Raw genomic sequence first — 16,200 nt, 5'->3', positions numbered from 1 at the left:
GGCTTTTTCTCACTAACTCTTTCGATTACAAAGGCGTAGCACCATTATGGGCTTGGCCAATAAAGAATATTACTTGGGAGTTACACGCTTACATGAGACATTACCATCACGATAACGCTCCTCTCGATACCTTACTGTGTGTTTATGAGTTTACCTGCGGCTTTTCGATATTTCTGAGGCTGAAGAGAAAAATGAAGGGGTGAATATTGATGAAATAACAACATAATCACATGAGCTGAACATCGTGCAGAGAATTCCCGCATCAAGTAAAGGAAAGAACTAAGTCCACTACCTTGAAGTTCCCGCCTCCCTCCGCCCCGTTTTGATCTTGTGACGTTTAGTTTAATTATAAATCACCTGTCAGGCAGCCAGCTTTTCTTCGGCTTTGTAGATAAGCCCATCATGCCGGACCTTATCAAACACGTGTGCACCGTAAAGGAATATAACCGAGCAGTACTTTCTATCTTCCAAAGGGCAGTTTATCTCGGAGGCTTATAGGACGCGACAAGCATTCGACTTTTACCTTCCTTCGAGGTCATTGACAATTTCAATCATCTGGGGAAACAGCAAAACTTACGACACAGTTAAGTAAGTGCATTGATTGGATGAAGATAGACCTCAATAGTTCTTCCACTCGTATTGATGTGGTCTTACAACAATTTTAACATTTCGGTAACGTTGAAGCGAATCAATTGGATTGGAGTACATCTTGAGAAAGGGAAAGCAATATTTATTCCTCCATTAGTTATGGGGTGCTTGCTAAACACCTCTGAAATGTTGAACATCACTTTTCGCCCAGCTGTCGTCCGACAACCATAAGGGCTTCTCGCGCAGGATGGGCACATTGAAAGAAAAATACTTGTAGTCCAAAAAGTCGTTAAATTTTCAAAGAATCCTTGTGTTTCTCTTTTTTTTTAAATTTTTTTTTTAACTATTTTTTATCTGCTGCTACACTTTTTCGGGTTTGATAATCGAAATTGTTACCATTCTTATAATAACCTCATGGATTTTTTTGGACATTTTGGAGGATCCGAATTAGACATCGGAATTTCATTGGAACATGTAGGGCAGCTTATCTGATAAACTTTTCTGTGAAGAAACATTTTTTTCTACCAAACCAAATTCTTTGGCGATTTCCGATAGTCAACCTCAACCGCTTCGTCAACATTGCCTTTCTTGCTTAGAACTACATAGAAATTATTACGTCCGTTCCGATTTAACCAGTGTGAAACTATTACACTGATGTAAATAGATTGACGGAAACGAACTTGGTTAACAGGAAACTCAGATGCGTGAGTGACATTTCAAAATGAATGCAAGATTCCTTAGAGTAGGACTTGGTCGCGTATAGCACCGTCCGAAACTTCACATATGGTCTTCGTCTCATCGGTCAAGGAAGGCCAAAAATGAAGTGAAATTCAGTTTTACAAAGTGTTTGCACTAGCTGAGAACTAAATTTAGGCCTCGAACTAGACCTAGCCTAGAGTGGATTTAAAGTAATGAAATCAAGAAAAAAGTAGAAGAGGAAAATGGAAGCACGATAATGTGTAGTTTTGCAACGTGCTACTTATCACGCATAGCAGTCTCTGAAAATGTTTTCACCGGCTTGCCAAATAAATTAAATCATCAAAATTAGAAGAAATAACTTCATGTAATTTGAAGGAAGACAACACAATTTAAACCAAGCATAATCATCGGGTCCTCTAAGCAGATTAACTATGATTTCCTCGTCCTCATTCATTATATCATGCTTGCAACTATCTTCTATTATATATCCGCGCGCAGTCACCAATTTAATTGAGGAATATCTTTTGGGTGCCATCCCCAATAAAATTAATTTCCTTTGGGAGCAACAACTTATTTAGGCTGCAAATTCAAAATGTTAATCCGATTGCCCTTGATAGATAGCTTGATATATGAATTCATATTTTTGCATTCTTTCGTTGCGATGAAAATCTCTCTTCCAAGGCCATATTATGATATATTGACCCTAAAGAATAATTTATGCGCATTTTTCTTTTCTTTATGGACATATTATTTCTTTGATAAACATCAAAATTTGAATTTTCATCTACTATCGTCGTCAATATTTCATAAATATCGAGTTTGCTTTACATAAAGCGTTTCACAGTTGGCTTAGTGTTGAAGGCGAAAAAATGAAAAGACTTGAAGTATAAAATTTATTCAGTTATTCCCACCAGACTATGGAATCTCAGCTTGAATTTCTTTCTTTTGAACATCGAACGAAGGTCAGATCAATGCCTGCCCATGGCAACCATAAGGTGTACAATTTTTTTTCAAAGAACCGTTCGTCTCGGGTCAAGTTACAGGTTACTTGGAACATCTGGACGTGTTTCGTTCTGAATAGGCAGGAGAGATCGGTAGGTCCTTTTGAGTTCACATACCTGCGCAACCTTCCGGTTTATGAGCAGTTAGGAGGGTACGCTGAGCCGTACACAATGCATACCTGAATGCAGTTTGAACTGATTCAGAACAGGGAGTGACATTGTGTCCTGTAATTACAGCAAATAAGATATTCAAAAGGCGAGACTGCACTGCAATGGAGGGTGGAAATTAGAGTCCTCAAATTGAACCGAATCCAATAGAGGCTTGCGTGTAGTTCACTTTGCGTAGCCAACTGGTTATCGAAAATAATACAGTTCTCCTCAATATTTACCTAGATTTTTTTTTTTTTTTTTAATTATAGATACATAATATGCATATGTGTCATTGGCAGACTATGCGCGACGAATTCATATTGTACTCAATCAATAACATTCCTTACGCGGCAATAGAATCCATTTAGTGACAGTTCGAAATGTATTCCTTTCCTTTTATATGTACCCATGTTATTATGCCACTAAAACGTGCCTTTCAGGGCAATTGATTTTTTTGACGTGTGGGTGTTGGGGGTGACATGGCTTATATCCGCCCTTAGAATGCGGATAGCAATATCGATCCGAGGAAAATTATTTCGTCTTAATCTAGTTTTTGGTTCTTATTACTTTCATATTAATAATCAGATATAATTAGGTTTCTGTGCCGGAAGGATATATTGAACTGAAGCTGAATAGTTGAGGGAAAGGGTTCTTATGAAGAAATTTTCAGCACTTACTCGAAGGCGCTTAACATGAAAATTGAACTGGATAGTGAAAATGTTGAAGGTGGTAAATGTTCGTGCAACTATGAGACATTTTTGAACAATGTTGAGCACCACATCAACCAAAAAACTTTACAATATATGAGTAAAAGTGTACAGATTATTAAGTCCACTTAAAAAATGGTTGCAAAAAAAATTAAATTACGGAACTTCTTAGAAGCATTAAGGTTAACGTCATGGGAAATTTCTTTGTTCCGTAGAATACGAATATGAGTCAGCCGAGATTACGCTTTGAGTCATATAAAATTTGCAGAAATCGTAGATAAAAACACAAAATTTATGATTTAAGTGCAAGATCAGATAGCTTGGTTTAAACCAGAACCAAATTAACAGCTGATATGCATCATTGATTATATTCCTACATGTCGTTCCGGATAGAAACAAGATAAGTCTTTTATAACCGAAGTAATAAGAAATGCCGATAGCACCGCATTTACGGGAGCAAAAGTCAAAGTTGAGGCTCTGAGAACATATATCAAAACAATATCAGGTGAATAAGTATAATATGTAATTTCAGATGTCGGCACTGAAGATTGAAATCTACACAAGATAAAACAAGTCGGGAAACCGGAAGCTAAACGCTTCAGGTACGAAAGGTTTTGTGTATTTCTTAGTACGTAGCACGTAATATATCCATATATTATGTGAGAGTATCCACTTTCGGGTGATATTGACATTCATAGTTTTCAATTTTCAAAGAAGCAACAAATTTGAAGTATTATAACTTTGTTAGTAATAGTGCGATTTTGCAGACCAGCCTGAAATCTTTTTCGGTTTCGGGCATGATAGCTCTTTGCCATGTATCGAACCTCAGGGCAAAGAGCTATCATGCCCGAAACCGAAAAAGATTTCACGCTGATCTGCTAAATCTTTGGATGAGCAGAGCTTCTTAGAGATGTGGTTAGATCAACCTGATATAGCAGGCGCCTCTACGGAAAGAGCTGTCCAGCTGGCTCAATGCATCGCCAAAGCATGTGACGCGTCCACGCCTAGGAGGTGCGCATTCCCCCGTAGAAGACCAAACTACTGGTGGAATGATGAACTGACCGGCCTTCGATCAGCCTGCCACCGAGCCAGAAGAGCGGCTCAGAGGGCGGTAGGTAGAGTCGATCAAGGGCAGAAAGAGTGCGCCTACAAGACAGCCCGCAAAACCTTCAAGCTCGCCATTCAGCGAAGCAAGAGGAAATGCTTTAAGGAGCTCTGCTCAGAAGCGGACGTAAATCCGTGGGGGAGAGAGAGAGCATCCTCATCCTCATACCGACCCATATGTCTTTTGGACACGGTGGGGAAAATGCTAGAGCGGGTAATCTATAATAGATTACTCCCGGTAGTTGAGAGCCAAGGCGGCCTTTCAGATCGGCAGTATGGGTTCCGTAAATCCAGATCAACCATCGATGCCATCAAATTGGTTACTGGCTTGGCCGCAAATGCAATCCACGGAAAGGGTAGTACGAGCAAATACTGCGTGGTAGTAACCATTTGACTCAGGTACTCATTCACAGCTGAGCCGACTAGTATCCGACATCAAATCACGATACAAATCCCACTGCCTCCAGTTAGATTTGAACCGCGACCTTCCGTACGATAACTTTGTGCTCTAACCACTGAGCTATCCGGACACCTCGAACCATTAGTTAAAAAAATCCCAACAACTACCCTTTTTAGGCAAACACACTTGTTGAGCCCCTTAAGATTGTCGTCCCTTCCCTTGAATGGTCGGCGCCATGTAGCCGACATCGTAGAAAAAGCGCCGAACCTTGATAAGTACAAAGAGCTTAAAAGACAGCTCGTGATGCGTTTCTCCGAAACAAATGAGAACAGGTTAACTAAAGTACTGACTGAACTATAACTAGGCGATGAAAAACGCTCGGTCCCACTCGTTGAAATGAAATCTTCGGCAAAAGATTAGCGTCCTAACGACGGCAGTAATTCACTTTGATTTTGGAGACTGCTATACTGACGGGGAACAAGAGTCGTCGTCCCCTAGTAGTGCAATATGCAATTACACAACCCTGTGCAATGACAAGAGTATTACAAGGACAATGCTCAAGCGGATTCGTCCTACAAAAAGACAACAAATTCTCTGTTATTTGCAAAATTCCCGAAATTAAGCCGAGGTTGCGAATTAAGTTTACAAAACACGAAATCCAGCATACGTTGCATTTGTTGAGCATCCTTCGACGCCCTCTCGATTGGATACTACAGAGGAAATTATCCGCTTTTCGTTCGAAATTAAGGAAGCCCAACGCCAACCGGGTACGTACGTTTTCAAGCCATAATTCATAAGAAGTGCTCACAAGGCCGACCATCGCGCAGGTAGATTATACAATTGGAGAAGTAGCAAAACGGCAATCGACAGCGTCCAGCAACCACACTGCCTTCATATTAAAAAACAACGGATTTTCTGATTGCTAATCATTGGCGTATAAACTTAACGCATCATAAGTTGATAAATAACACTTTCGGACAACAATTGTTATCGGTAAATTAAGGGTTCCAATGGATTCTACGTTGGAAACTTGTTGAAAGTGAATAACGTATCCTGGTCTATTATGGGTGTTAACTGCATTCTTTATTTGGGTTTTGTAACCGACATTCGTAATCAGTGCGTAATCAATCAGTCAACCTGCGGATCATCGTAAGGTTTACGGTTGGCCAGAGAAGCGATAACAATTACCACGGTCGCTGGGCGCTCATATAATCCCAGCGTTAACCTGCGTTCACCTCAGGCCTGCAACCCCGCCTCTGCGTGCAGCATCATATCGTAAGGACCGGTCTAACAAGCGATTAAAAAGTTTCTCGGGTTACCCCCGAGGAGTTAGCTGCACCAAATTTAGAGTTCGAGTTTCAGCCTAAAATGAGCGATTGTTGCCCATCAAGCAGTCCTTGATCAAGCGCGCTTCACCTAGTTCCTAAAACTGTGTTGATTGTCACCATCCTCATGCGCGGGGTTAGCCGGTAAATATCGGCCTACTGAGGGTTTTCCACTAAATTCAGATTTTCGAGAGTGATTTCTTAAAAACAGCTGTCATCACCCCGGTCGGTTAATATGAATGTGTAGTGATGACAATCGGATTGCTAAACGCGGCCAAATCCTTTCACCGATTTATGGACGAGACGTTAATAGAATTCATTTTTTGTGTTTCATATGCAATTTTGAGATGCAGCAGCTATTGGTTAGCGGTGCGACGTCGTTGGAACTTAAAATTATTACCATTGGAGGCCTACATATTTGATTCGATATATCTTTTTTAACGCTCAGGCGAGTTGATCCTAGGAGCATGCGCCCGAAAGAAGAAAAGCATACGAAGAACGACAACCCTTTTCGGTGCCTAACAAAACGTTGCCATCCGCTCACAGTCCAGTAGCTCCCCGCATAATTACACCATGCCTAAAGTTTTTTTTTTGCCTGAGATCTTCCCGTTGAAGGATCAATCGGCGGGATCGATGATTGAAGCGTTTTACTTAAATTGAATTTTACGCTACCAAACAGTATCACCGTCGATCAGAACAGACAGTTTGAGTACGCATTGTTCAAGCTGCTAGCTAATCTAACCGGCTGCAGAAGCACCACCCCCTATGATACGGCGTCCAACGGAACGATCGAACCGTGGCACCGGTCGATGAAATCGATCCTAATGTACCTTGAAGATAAAGCAAACTGAATGCTGCCTACCATGTTGATTGGTCTACGAAACAGTGTTAAGCATCGGCTGCCGAGTTCGAAACTAGTCTTTGTTTGCGCGGTGATTAGTTTGTTAACAGTAATGACAATATCAGTCATTGCAAGTACCTTAACAGTTGGCGATAGCTTCGTCTACGCCTGTTCGTGCATATACCGCCCCACATCATGCGATTGACAAACTGTCAAGTGTGGTCTACTATTATTATACTAAATAATAATAATAATCGTTGGCGCAACAATCCATATTAGATCGGGGCCTTAAAGTGTTAGAGCACTTCATTCAAGACAAGAACAGTACACTGTGGGATAACAGTACCCTATAGGAGGCAATGTGGTCAGCATTGGGCTCGCCCGAGATGATTACCCTGATTTGACTCAGGTACTCATTCAAAGCTGAGTCGACTGGTATCCGACGTCAAATCACAATACAAATTCAACTGTCACTAGTGAGATTTGAACCGCGACCTTCCGTACAACAGCCTTGTGCTATAACCACTCAGCTATCCGAACATTCAACACAACATATTCACCCGCTTGAGGAACGATTTTACCAAGTATACATAGACCTCGCCTATGATAGAGTCGAGCTCTCAAATATTGCCCCACCGCACTTAATTGTTCCACGTGCTGACCGGGAGTGGTTTAAATCAAGGACAGTTTAGAAAGCATGGATGGTGATTCATCCGGTTCAGCACACGAACAATTGCGGCTAACACTTCGACTTACAACTGTTTGATGCATTTGTCCATATGATTGGGTACTGATTTTAAGGAACTGCATACCACCCTGAGTCAGAGGGGACTGTCGAACGTTGCCACGGGCATTGAAAACAACCATCTGTTACCATAAAAGGAAGGATTGACTGAAAGGACCCACCGAAACTTTCATGGAAGAGGAAACATCACAGAACCCACGACACTTTCGAACACCTGAAGGTCATCAAAGAGCGAACTACAACCGCGTCCATCACAACCGGTCAAAGATTTTTACACAGTCGTCCACCCATATTTGGTCGATCACGTGAAAACACCTTTTAAGCAACTAGCAACAGAGGACATGTACCGCCTTAACAACAAGGGATACGAGACCGATGTGTCGGTGCGCTAATTGAAACCACCATTCGTCGAAGTACACGAAGAAACCTATGTGCTGAGTACATAAGCGCAGATGCTCAACTTGGAGGACAGCAGTTCCCAGGTATCGGTCATCGGGAAGACCGACGGCCTCCAAAAAATGATTGGCAAGCTCCAAATGTCATCATAAAGTGACATTTGAATTATAGTGACGCGGGGAAGGGACAACACTACCTTATCAACAAATACTATTTGCCCGGCCAAGAAGACAATAGAATAACATTAAAATATCGTAGAACCGGGACACGAAAAATGACGACCATGAGATGGCGGTGGGCGCTGGGCATACAATCGCTAAAAACTACTCTAAAGACATTTTATTTCCCAATATTCAAATAACAGTCGATCGTGTAAGTTTTGGTTCATTGCAAATTATAGAAAACGACGAGGGTAAAGCCGTTAAGCCAAAAAGTGGCTGGATAAATTTTATTCAATTGAAGCTGTGAGATACTGATTTACGGAATTCACTACCTGAAAATTAGCACTTATTGACTTATTAAATCAATGCATGTCAGCAAATAGTTCACGGATGACAATAGTTTTTAAATTTTTTATTAGAAAATGCGTTTTTAAGTATGAATTCTACGTCTTCCCATTAAGTAATTTCTTTTCAAACGTTCTCTACAATTATTTATTGGTCGGCATCATTGAATTCTGATATGGTCGTGGGGGTCTAACCTCTACCTCTAGACTACCAAACAATAAAACCGTTTTTATAGTAAAAAATTTATTGATTGTCAGACTCGGGACTTTTCAATTTGTGTAACAGTGGCCCATCCACTGTCAAAAGTGAACGTCAAAGGTCCTGGTGCACTTGACGAAATAGCGAAAGAAATTAACCTAAAAATAAATGAGAATAGAATGAGAATTGTGATAGAAAATACAACGTTAAGCCATACCAGATTCGAGCAAATCATTTTGTGTCGTCATCATAAAGGACAACAACGAAAAGAAAAGGATCGAAGGACGAACAATAGTCGCAAATAAATAAAAGAAGATTTATCTGATAGTGCAAACATTAAGATATGAAAGTATGCATAAGAAAATAAAGGTAAGAGTATAAAGTTTGATTCGAATGATCCTGACATGGACAATGAACCGAAACGAAGAGCAGACAACCAATTCCTTCGAACGTGGAATTTTCAGCAGAAACTTAAGCATTGTGAGCAAATGGCGAATTAAATATAGAGGGTAACCTGTATCTCTTATATAACGAATTAGAAACTGCCATCCATATTAAGATTCAAAAGGTTAAACGCATAAGCCATGTAGAGGGGATGGATGGCATATCTAAAGCAAGAGCATGGTGATATCAAACGACCACCTGGAATACTTTTGAACTGATTGGAGGGTCTCTTCAGGCCTGGGTAACCCTAATGTAACCAAATTCAAGTGGGAACGCCGCTACTTTGGAGAAAACCCGAGCTCACACGACGAATCCATCTTCATCTAAGGATCCAACAAAGCCTTGGGTATGGATCTGCTAGTATTGAGTAGACGTGGATGGTCGCAATCCAAAATACTTAGCTGGAAGCGGATTACATGCGATATTGGGGATCGGCAGCAACTAATCGCAGTAGAACCATGCATCTTAGATGGAGTTCATCGCAGTTAGTCGATAGGAAAACGATTGGGAGATTGAATTTGGAGGACGTTTTCATCCGCTTTACTAGGTGATAACGCTTTTCCACCATCCAATTGGCTTACACCCACAATGTCCAACTTATATCGAATTATCGCTGAAATATGAGAAAGCCTGCATTCACCTCTCTAACGTAATCAAGTCTGTGTACATTTTAGATTCCAATCGTAAACAGTTTTGGATAGCCAAAAGTCGCAGTCAGTCCTCCTTTCCGATGCATTTTAAATTTGAAGGTTGCCAGCCCACAAATTACTATTCCTTTTAGTCGCTTTTGACGAAAAGCAACGAATGTTTTCAGTGTATTTTTAAACCAAAACCACTGAGTAGAGCCTGAAAATCCATAATGCATGCAAACGCGTGTCACGGGGATAATTCAAGGGAACTGGGCATAAGTGAACCGATCTACTTCCGCCACTTTGCCCCTGGGTCTGCCGATGCGATTGATCATGTTGGCTATCCCCCTAATATCTGCAGTCATGAAAATACTCTGAATCACCTGAACATTGTAAAATTCGCCTCAAAACGTCCATCTTTGAGAAAATCCCAATTACATTCAGGTTGGTATTGGGATTTTTATCTGTCTGCCTGCTTTATAGAAAATCTTACTGGCTGGCATCAAGTTGTTTACTAATTATTCAGAAAATTTCAAAACTCGTTCACTCCTTCCTTCATATTTTCAAAATAAGACATCCGCTTACATGCTATGACGAAATGCTAATAAATAATGGGTGTGACGATCTAATTAGTCACGGAATAGATGGATGGATTTCCCGAGGGTTATGAGGAATCACAAAAGAGGATATACTGCGATAACAGAAGGATCATTCATTGGAGTGGAATCCCAATATTTTGTACTCCGGTAATTCGTACAAAGACGACCACCAAAGTCAATTTTCTCTATTTTTATTCCCGATAATCCGTGCTAACCGTCAGAAGCCCTGGACGATGCGATTTATTGGAATTCTACTGTATTTTCAAATTTATCCATAAGATTGTGAAGTCCTCAAAGTCCCAAGCGACTGTTTATGTATTTTAACTGTTGTTATCGCTTCTCGCCATCCACCAAACACGACATTAACGGGCCTAAACTGCAGCAATGAATCCGCGACCGGAGGTGGCAAATCACCAACCACCGGAATCGGACACGATAAGAACCACGTTCCGTTCAACGTGAATCATCAGCCTCACTAGCCCTCGTTAGACGGCCGTCTCTCTTCGCTTATATTCTATCGAGACGTTTCAAGACATTTCGCGAAAATTTGCCCACATTGCCCAAGCCGTGCACGGCAGGCCGCCAATGCCGTTCACCAGCTATTTGCCAACCGCTGGCTAAACGGGGCCGCGAAATCACTTCAACCAGAGACATCTCAACTCCAAAGACCTTAAAAACTTTACCCCATGCGACACCTGCCATCCACTTACCAATTTTTCGGATAATGCGGTATTTACCGCCGATGAGAATTTCCGAATTCTTTGGGTCCTTCATTAGTCGCAGCTTGTCCATTTTACGGCGGCAGGAAACTGTGAAGTTACGGGTTTAGTTGTTGTTTCCGTGTTTGCTTGCCGCGCGGTGACTGTCGCCTCCGTGGTCGCAACTCTCCTACGCCGCTGCCTTGGTCTGGTTTGCTTCTCGATTGGGCGCTCGATGGTCGCACGATCTCCGTCCGGACACCGTACTCCGAACTAACAACGCGTTTCCTCCAAGTATTTCTGAATTCCAGGACTTCCTTCCCCTTCTGCACGCACCCTCGCTCCCGAATCACACTCACGCGGAATAATATTCGTCGCAGAAAATGGAAAACCAATCGACTGAAGACTCTCGTGGAAGGACCGAAACGATGCACGAAACTTTTTTAAAAAAGAAACAAAAGTTGGAAGATCGAAATTTAAAAAAGAAAATGAAAGGAAAAAGACAAAAACGAATAACGTGCAGACTTGAGGTTAGACGGAAAGTGACACGAAAATTGAAGGGAAAATTTTTGAGAACGCACGTCTATTGTTCGCTGCTCGAGACACACTTTGTTCACGCCACGAATTTTCAATCGATTTTCACACAATTTCGAAACGACGGACGGCCACTGCTCGCCCAACTTCCCGTACGCTTTGACGTTTTCCGTACGCACTCGAGAAAGTGGCCAGCGCACCTTGGTCCCGCGGGGGAGCTAGAAAGTCCTTCGCAGAACGACAGGGCCCGCAGCTGGGGGCTCCGCACTGGGCTAGGACGGGGCACGCGGGCGGCCGACAGGCTTGAATCGGACTGAGTGGCTAAATACGGGGAGCCGCAATCGAGTGCGCGACCTCTTTTCTCGCTTGCGACACACGCTCGACGGGAGCTTTCCGGAGCTACAGCCGCTGGCACATGGATTTTCCAGGATCGCTTCAAGAACTTTTCTTTCTTGAGCAGGTTTTCAGGGCTCGCGTGAACGACTCGCTCGTGGGAACGAAAACTCACAGGGAAGCGCGAGGACTCGGGAGGGTTCACCAAATTGATCACACACAAGCAGCGGAGTTTTCTTGCTTCACCAAAGTCCGCTCCCTAGATTTTGCCGTTCGCACACTTTTATTCGCCTGTCGCGCTGTCGACGTTTCTGCAAGTTTCACCACACGACGTTTCGCTCTTCGCCCGTTCACGCAACGTACGATTTTCTCAAGGTATGGCGTGTTTTCCGTGCCGTTTCGCGACCGAATGCGTGTCCTTCAATTAAAGGAGGATAAGTTCACAGAAAAAACGAAAAAAATAAATGAAAATACACACAATTCACCGTCACCAAATCTGAAAAGCGGATTGACAAGCAGCCATTTTAACTTTTCGCCAGAGTTGCTCGTTCTCACTTCTCGACGTCCCGTCACCTTTTCGTTTGGTTTCGTTGTTTCGTCGCCGTCGACGTTGTCGATCTTCTTCACTTCGCTTCTCGCTGTCGTTCTTCGTTCACTCGCTTTGCCTAGCACGCACACATCCAAGCCGAACGCGAGCAAGATGCTGTGAAGAGTGATGTAAAACTGGACGAATGGATACGAGCCATATGGTGCAAGTAGGTGTAGATTGAACGAGAATGACAATACAGAAAACAAATGTTGATGATTTGGTGAGGCCATAGGGACGTTGTACTAAAAAGATTGGCGCGGTTTATTTTCAAACAGTATTCCCGTACGGTCGCTAATTTTAGCCGTAATTTTTCCCCACTGAGTTTCCGTTACCGTCTATTAACCGCGTTTACTTGAACCTGCTCCTTTGGGTTTCTCAGCACTGTTTCAACGATTCAATTATTTCTAATCAAATCTAATCAAATTGATCTATCTTAACCGTAGTCAAATAATTAATTTAAACAAGGTCTAATTTGGGTTCGATCTTCACCTGGAATTTTAATGGTTTATGGCAGCCAGTAATATTTGCAAGGTCTAAGTAGGCATTTTTTGGTAATGTAAATTATACCTGTACCAATCCTAGGTAGCCAACCAAACATAAACCCGTTGACCACCATCTGGAGTAGGCAGGGGGATGATGGAGTAGGAAAGTGAGTTAGTCAAAAGTATGCATTCACCGACTACGGCATTTTTATCGTGTCCTCCCATGAAATTCGTATACACTGGCCCAAAAAAGTATTCGACATATGACCACCGTTGCAAATATCCTACAAAATATTAAAAATTAAATTCAATAAAGAAATAATGTTTCATGCTTTGAAACATAAAATACTTCGGTTTTTATTAAAACTCTTTTTTGAATTAGAAAAGTAAATTAACAGAAAGGAGCCATTTTATCTTCGTAGGCCATTTCAAAGCAAAAAAAGTATTCGATATAATACAAAAGTACAATAATCTAATTCAATAAAAAAAAAGTTAATACCTTGTTGCTCTTCCCTTACGACGAATAACTTCTCGCAATCGTCGTGGCATCGATTGAACGACATTTTTCGTCGTTTCTGCGTCGATTTTCAGCCACTCTTTCTTCAGGATCTCCTCGATCTGGTTAACATTAGTGAAGTGGCGATGTTTTAGCCATTTTTCCAAAATACTCCATCCATGCTCAATTAGGTTGAGACCGGGGCTTGGGCTGGTGTTTTAATGACATTTGGGCAATTGTAAAGAAGCCAAAGCTTTATGTTGTGAACTGTGTGCTTTGGGTCGTTAATAATAATAATCGTTGGCGCAACAATCCATATTGGATCAAGGCCTTGAAGTGTGTTAGAGCACTTCATTCAAGACCGTAACGGTACACCACAGTACACTGTGGGAGGCAATGTGGTCAGCATTACGCTCGCCCGAGATTATTACCCTGATTTGACTCAGGTACTCATTCACAGCTCAGTCGACTGGTATCCGACAGCCAATTACGATTACAAATCCCTCTGCTATCAATGAGATTTGAACCGCAACCTTCCGCTACGATAGCCCAGCGCTCTAACCACTTGAGCCATCCGGACTTGGGTCGTTATCTTGATAAAATTTATTGCTTCGTTCGATTTCGAGGGTCATTGCACTGGCGCACACATTTTTTTTAAATGTTAATATAGTATCGGTGGTCCATAGGGACTATGGACTATACACATGGGGAGACCCCATACACCGTCAAACCACCTCCGCCATGCTTCACAGTGGAAACCATATTTCGCTCTTCCAACTCAGTGTTTGGCTTTCTATACACAATCACTCTTCCATCGCATCGAAAGAGGTTGTATTTGCTTTCGTCTGCAAAAATAAAATCAAACCAAAACCCTGCGGGCCTGTTTACGTATTCCCGAGCAAATTGAAACCTTTCCTTGCGGTTCTATTTGGATACATATGGTTTTTTTCGAGCTGACCTGGCTTCATAGCTATTTGAGAATAGGTAATTTCTGATAGTTTTGGGGTGTGACCTCTATGTCTAAATGTTCGTTGGTGACTTTTGCCAATTTCGCGCTATTCGTCTTTGATCCCTTTTTAATTTCCCTAACCAGCCAACGCTCTGCAGTCTCAGTAAATTTTTTTTGGTCGGTTGATCTGGGTTTGTTGTCAACTGAATTTCCTTCTTTAAACTTTTTAATTTTAAAATTCACAGTTGTTCTGGGTTTATTTACTATTTCCGATATTTTGGTCTCAGACAGACCGCGTTTATAATGACTGATAATTAAATTTTTCACCTCTACGGACAACTGTTGTCCTTTGTGACCCATTTCGCTCAAAATCAAAACCAAACTAGGATTTATGCATTTAAAAAAACCCAATGCCTTTTGCCTTCAAAATGTGTAATTCTAGCTGCTAACGGTACTTTGTGTTTTTGTTTTCCAAAATTCTAACGACTTGGCGATGTCGAATATTTTTTTGCCTGTTAATCTATGCATGTGCAAATAATAACGGTTCCTTTGCTATGGTATTTTGTTTTTGTAATTACAAAAAGTGTTATCTGGTGCCCAGCCTTCGAGCCCAAGAATGCATATTAGGAGCGAAGACTTCAATTTCTGTGCAGCCCTATTTAGGAATTTTGATCATCTTTGACAATCGACAATTCAGACTATCCTATTGTTTGCTCATAATTTCCTGATTATGGAGATGTTATAAAACCGCATCTTTAACCAAAAATGCAGAAAACAACAGCATTTACGTCTGCTTATCAAAGCAAATTCCGTCATTTGGCTCTATCAATGCCTGATCTAGATGCAAACTCGAGGCTTTTAAATCCCCATCCAGCGTATCAAGCCACCGTTGTTTCGGCCAGCCTTTTGGTCCTTGACCATTGACTTTGATGTTAAGACCAAGCTTGGCAAGGGAATCCTTGTTAGCGCAAACTACGTGACCATACTATCGAAGACGCCTCTTTCACAATTTTTCCACGATCGGTGCAACTCCATATCGATCACGAATATCCCCATTTCGGATGTGATCAAAACGTGTCACGCCACTAATCCAACACAACATCTTCGTCTCCATTACCGTCAGACGCCGTTCATTGTCTTTTATAGTCGGCCAACACTTAGAACCATAAGAAGCGACAGGACGGACGACATTGCGGCAAATTTTAGATTTGAGACGTTCGTTGTTACGTTGATCACAAAGAATACCAGTTGTAGAACACCAATTCATTTAGGTTGCGTTAATGGGTGAAGCAATTTCATAGCGCAGTTCTCCATTGGCTGATGGCGTTGACCCGAGCTAATTAAATTGCTCAGTTCTGGGCAGCTCACTGCCGCTGACAGTGATTCCTCCTTAGGACCAGCATGCCGAATGGAGATAATTCCTCTTAGTGTATGCCGCTAATATATGTACTGAATATTGTTTCTTATCTCTTACTCAAAGGGTGTTAGCCAATTACAGCTGTGTGAAAAGGAATGCTAGGAGGGAGCACGCGCAAGATGCATTTTAAGATGCGTATGAAGAAAGCAGGACAACAAGCGAATGAATTGTAATTTTATTGCTTTGCGTAACGATATGCTCTTAGGTTTTGTTTTATGGTGGGAAACATCTGGGATGCCAGATGTCTGATAGGGAACACCAAGAGTCAGTACATAGTCAGCATAGGGAAGGATAAAACACATTTATGAATTTTCAATTATTATTATAATGTCAAATATAAATGTTCCAGGCTTAGAAATAACTTATGTAG

The 16,200-nt window shown here is 41.7% G+C and overlaps 1 protein-coding gene across 2 annotated transcripts in view; it reads right to left on the bottom strand.

Annotated features, from left to right (window-relative positions):
- The window catches only part of LOC119658011 (casein kinase I-like), a 64,631-nt gene extending 52,032 nt beyond the window's left edge, over positions 1-12,599 (bottom strand). The window contains exons 1-2 of one of the 2 annotated variants that reach the window (XM_038065236.1): positions 12,376-12,599; positions 11,043-12,315 (exon numbers count right to left, since the gene is read on the bottom strand). In XM_038065236.1, the coding sequence (XP_037921164.1) occupies positions 11,043-11,124 (82 nt within the window). In that variant the 5' untranslated portion in view covers positions 11,125-12,315; positions 12,376-12,599. The remainder of the gene's footprint in view (positions 1-11,042; positions 12,316-12,375) is intronic. The other variant, XM_038065237.1, reaches the window with a different exon arrangement.
- Between the last annotated feature and the right edge of the window lie 3,601 nt (positions 12,600-16,200).

This window comes from Hermetia illucens, chromosome 5 (assembly GCF_905115235.1).
Source record: "Hermetia illucens chromosome 5, iHerIll2.2.curated.20191125, whole genome shotgun sequence".
NCBI lineage: Eukaryota > Metazoa > Arthropoda > Insecta > Diptera > Stratiomyidae > Hermetia > Hermetia illucens.
This window is presented reverse-complemented; position numbering and strand designations above follow the sequence as displayed.